Source organism: Microtus ochrogaster, chromosome 8, assembly GCF_000317375.1.
Source record: "Microtus ochrogaster isolate Prairie Vole_2 chromosome 8, MicOch1.0, whole genome shotgun sequence".
Lineage (NCBI taxonomy): Eukaryota > Metazoa > Chordata > Mammalia > Rodentia > Cricetidae > Microtus > Microtus ochrogaster.
In genome coordinates this window covers 47,819,279-47,824,004 of record NC_022015.1, presented here as the reverse complement: position 1 = coordinate 47,824,004, position 4,726 = coordinate 47,819,279, and the positions used below count along the sequence as shown (strand labels likewise).

The 4,726-nt window shown below is 39.2% G+C and overlaps 1 protein-coding gene across 2 annotated transcripts in view; it reads left to right on the top strand.

The window, feature by feature from the left end:
* Positions 1–4,726, top strand: part of Pcsk5 (proprotein convertase subtilisin/kexin type 5) — a 418,822-nt gene that overhangs the window by 88,922 nt on the left and 325,174 nt on the right. For both annotated transcript variants that reach the window (XM_005352026.3, XM_005352027.3), the window contains exon 3: positions 3,821–3,934. In XM_005352026.3, the coding sequence (XP_005352083.1) occupies positions 3,821–3,934 (114 nt within the window). The remainder of the gene's footprint in view (positions 1–3,820; positions 3,935–4,726) is intronic.

Below are 4,726 nucleotides of genomic sequence, written 5' to 3'. Positions count from 1 at the left end.
GATTGCAAATTATAAGCTCACTGTCCTTTAATTATGGCTAGAAACCAAATATGAGTGAGTACATCCCATGTTCCTCTTTTTGGGTCTGGCTTACCGAGTGACAAATCTTTAGAGTGTACCAAAGCATTATCCTACAGCACTATTATATTAAGGAGATAGCCTCCTTGGGTTGATGATAGAAGCTGTGAACTTTTATTTTATCTTTCACCTCTCCCTTTGACACTTTGGCCATGACAAATTTACACTACTTTCTTATAAAATTATAATTTTTTTGAATCACTCTAAAATCTTGTAATATGTATCTTCCCCTGTTAAATTATTTTAAACTCCATATTTCTTACTGTGCTTTACATTTTTAAATATTTTACATTTTAACATTAAAAATTATCCTGATCTGAGATTAAAATTTCAACTTCATTTGTTCATTAATGTTCAAATACCATTGTTAAGTAGTTTTTTGTCACCCATGGTTTAGCATAACATCTTTAGTTCATGCCGTCTTATTATGTGTTTAAGGTCAGTTTCTTTATTTTCTGTTTTACTCATTGATGTACCTGTTTTAATCATTAGCTCTATTGTATTTTATTACTCAAAGAACTTATTTCCTCCTCGCTGTGGGATGCATTTTAAAAGTGATACTATAATTTGTTTCCCATTTACATTTAACCAACGAGTTCTAGTATATTTGCACCTTATAAAATATTTTTATATCCTGTTGGTGATAAATTACCTCATGAGTATTGGTGATAAATTACCTCATGAGCAGATAAATAAGTTGGCAAATTTGAAATTGAGATACAAGTTTAACTGAGTTTTTATGGTAGACTTCCCATAATCATCAATTTATGTGGTTTGCTTGGCAAGTAGGATGTGAAGATGGAAATCCTAGGAAGTGAAGGTTCAGTGTCTACTTAGCCTGCAGAGGGAGGTGAGAGCTTTGTGAGTGTTGGGGTATCCTGATCTTACTGCATTCTGTATTATGTCTGAAATGGAACATGTCAAGAGGAAGGACGTCATTCTCTTCTGGGCTGGGTAGAGTTGTATGAAAATGTTTTCTCTTTGTAGTAAGCTTGGCAAGACATAACATTTATATAATACTCTAAGTTCTCCTTAAAGAACTTAAATATGGATGGGTGGATGGATGGATAAATGTGTTTAAAATGATAAATGTGAGCTTTTCAATCATAGAAAACTTTTGATTCAAGGGGTGCTTTTATTGTTCTCTAAGTTCATACCATAAAGCACCAAGGCAAATTATATGGTATTTGATGCTACACACACACACACACACACACACACACACACACACTAGCCTTTTTTGAGTACTACAGCCCTGTGATCAGGTAAAGTGACTTATAGTCAGAGGCAGATGCCAAACTGCTGTGACACTGTCTAGCAAGTATGCCACGTAGCTAACACTTTTATCTGGTAAAGTTACAGATGAGATGCTATTTGGTAAGATATCTTGTTCTCTTTCAGTGCCATAGCTCATCTATGAAAATGGCTACCATTTGATTTCCTCTCTCCCACATACCTATCTGTCCTACTTGTGACACATAGAGCGAAAACCATGCATGCACTATGATACCCGACCCCAGTAAAGACTCCTTTATTTTCTAGAAATGTCTTAGTGACTAGCAGATTATATGATACTCTCTGATATTTGAATATACACCTTGGCATTGGATTGATGAAGTTTCCATTTTTTAAAGTTTTGCTTAAACAGATCTGAAGCCTTCCTTGACCTAGTGTATAGATAGATATAAACCCACTTGACCTGGTAGGAATGAGATAAATATGTAGTAATTTAAAATTAGTTTTGACAATATAAATTGCGTTGTCAAACTCGTCCTAAATCTTCACTTGCTGAGCATCATATGTAGAGATAATTATATTTTTATGAATCTAAGAATAATGAAATACTTGCTAAATTTCTCTGACCAAAAAAAAAATTCTCTCAAAACTCAACATCATTCTCACCCATCTTCCTATTCCGAGAATGCTGTCTGCCACTTAATATTTATTGAGTGAATAACATGATGGGATTTGTTCCTTAGAAAGTTTGTTTGGAATCAAGAAGGGGAATATTTCATGGAGCAGATAATCTGCACACATGTCCATTCTGGCTTCTTCACTTTGATTGAGAAGGGTGCCATTGTCCTCCTCAACTCAGTAGGCAAGAGGGATTTTGGATCTTTGTTTGGGCAGATAAGAGATTATAACAGGAAGCTGCATGATGTTCCTGCTCCCAGTTTTTACTTTGTGGAAACAAAGATAGATGGCTAGATAGGAGATTTCAAAATATTGTGACAAAGTTAGCTGTCAAACAAAGGAACATTTCATGGGAACTTGAAGAATTGCATCAAGGCTAATCCTGTATTTCAGATGCTCCTTTTTTTCCCCCTTCTTTGCCATAATAAGAACCTGTTTTTTAAAAATATCTTATATTTTATATGTCAAGAGATTATGGATGCTGTGCTAAACTCAAGGTTGAAGTAAAGGTCATGGTTAATGCCAAGACTTTTCTGGAATGTTGTGGTTTTGCAGTTTAGAATTGGTAGGGTGTGCATACCTCAAGAGCCTCACTCTTTAGTCGGTTCCACAGATAAGAGTAGGACATACATTTTTTTTTTGATTCACCTAGTAGTGCTCTTCCATGCTATGTTTTTATAAAACGGTGTAACCCTAACCAGGTCAGTAGTATATACCTGAAATCCTAGGATTTAGAAGACAGAAGCAGGATTGTTCCAACTTTAAGGCTGCTCCTGACAAATTTCAGGGCATTTAGAGCCCCATAGTGAGATGCCAGCTCAAAAAGACCAAAAAAAAAAAAGTGATGGTGTTGCAGGAGGTCCTTGCCCTCCTCCAGCCTATAGCCACTGAGATACAGGGCGCCACTCTGTTGTAATTGGAGCGGCGGCGGAGCTGCGTCCCCGGCACCCGGCCACCCGCATGGCTGGCTTATGCCCTGAAATAATTACACGGAAACTGTATTCTTTTAAACACTGCCTGGCCCATTAGTTCCAGCCTCTTCTTGGCTAGCTCTTACATATTGATCTAACCCATTTTTAATAATCTGTGTAGCCCACAAGGTGGCTTACCAGCCGGTAAGATCTTAACCTGCGTCTGTCTGGAGTGGGAGAACCATGGCGACTCCCTGACTCAGCTTCTTTCTCCCAGCATTCTGTTCTGTCTACTCCGCCTACCTAATTTTCTGTCCTCTTAAAGGGCCAAGGCAGTCTCTTTATTTAACCAATGAAATCAACACAAAACAGCAGACTCCCACATCATGATGGCAAAACATTTCAGAGTATGTTGCATAGGAGGAAGGGGCAGATGGGTCAAATCCAGCTGGTTTTGTTTATGACAGTTTATTTGTGCACCACTGAACCACTTCTGGTATGCTTCAGCTATAATACTACAAGAGCAGAATGAATCCACAAAGTCTGAAATATTTAGTATTGAACCTCTGTAGGAAAAGCTTTCCGGCTCTTACTATGAATGGAAATATACCCTAAAAATGATCACTGTCACCTTATTATCAGTGAACAAATTATCAGTGGCATATTTTCATAAAAAGCTTAACAACTTGCATGGCATTGAGATGAATTATTGGTCTATAAAAAACTACAATGCCTGCCTCTATTGAAACAGGAGAGAGCTGGCTTTCTAGAAAATCACATGGACGCAGAGATTTTAATTGTCACAATAAAGTCTGACTTACACAACATTGACAGAAAATGGGAAATGCATTAGACTGTCGTTTATGTTATGGAGCTGTGACAGAGACGAAGCACTCACCAGATGTCTCTCTTGAAAGGTGGAGTGGATCCAGCAGCAAGTGGTGAAAAAACGGACCAAGAGGGATTACGACCTCAGCCGCGCCCAGTCCACCTACTTCAATGATCCCAAGTGGCCAAGCATGTGGTACATGGTAAGTTCACCGAGGAAGTTTAGCTACGGTTATGTTGTCCACGTTTGTGGTGTGTGAAGAAAATCTGTTGGTCCTGGGAGGCCCAGATGCAGTGACCTGGGATCTGGGACCTGGTCCCCCATGAAGGTTCACTGTTGGAGAGAGAGCTCACTGTTGTACTTTCTAAGACAGTCTGGTGCTGAGATAGAAAACTGCTCAGGTGTAGACACACTGAGACCTATTTGCAATCGTGTTCACTTCTGGTAGACGGTTGCGGTGCTCTGATAGGGTATAGCTCACTAAGCTTGTACACTAAAACTTGCACATCATTGAAATTACTTAGCTGGCAGGCATCCCCTGACACGCCACCTTTGTGTATCAGGAAGTGTTTGTCCAGTTCAGGGAAGCCAGTGTAAGGATGTCAGTAAGGGAAACTCATTGAACTCACAGAGCATGGTTCTGGTCTGCTTTAGCCTGGCTCCTTTGGAAATGCACCTCTCTAGTCTTGAGAGTTTTGCTTCGTGATGACTGAAACATGGCTCAGAAGACGTTACTCACCCTGCATCATGAATTCATATGTCACTAGTTTGCTCTGTGAGCAGCAGAAAGCCCTGTTTTGTTTCTCTTTCTTGAAATTTTTTTAAATTTATTTATTTATTAAAGATTTCTGTCTCTTCTTTCCCTCCCCCTCCCCTAATCAAGTCCCCCTCCCGCATCAGCTCGAAGAGCTATCAGGGTTCCCTGACCTGTGGGAAGTCCAAGGACCACCCACCTCCATCCACTTAATATTTATTGAGTGAATAACATGATGGG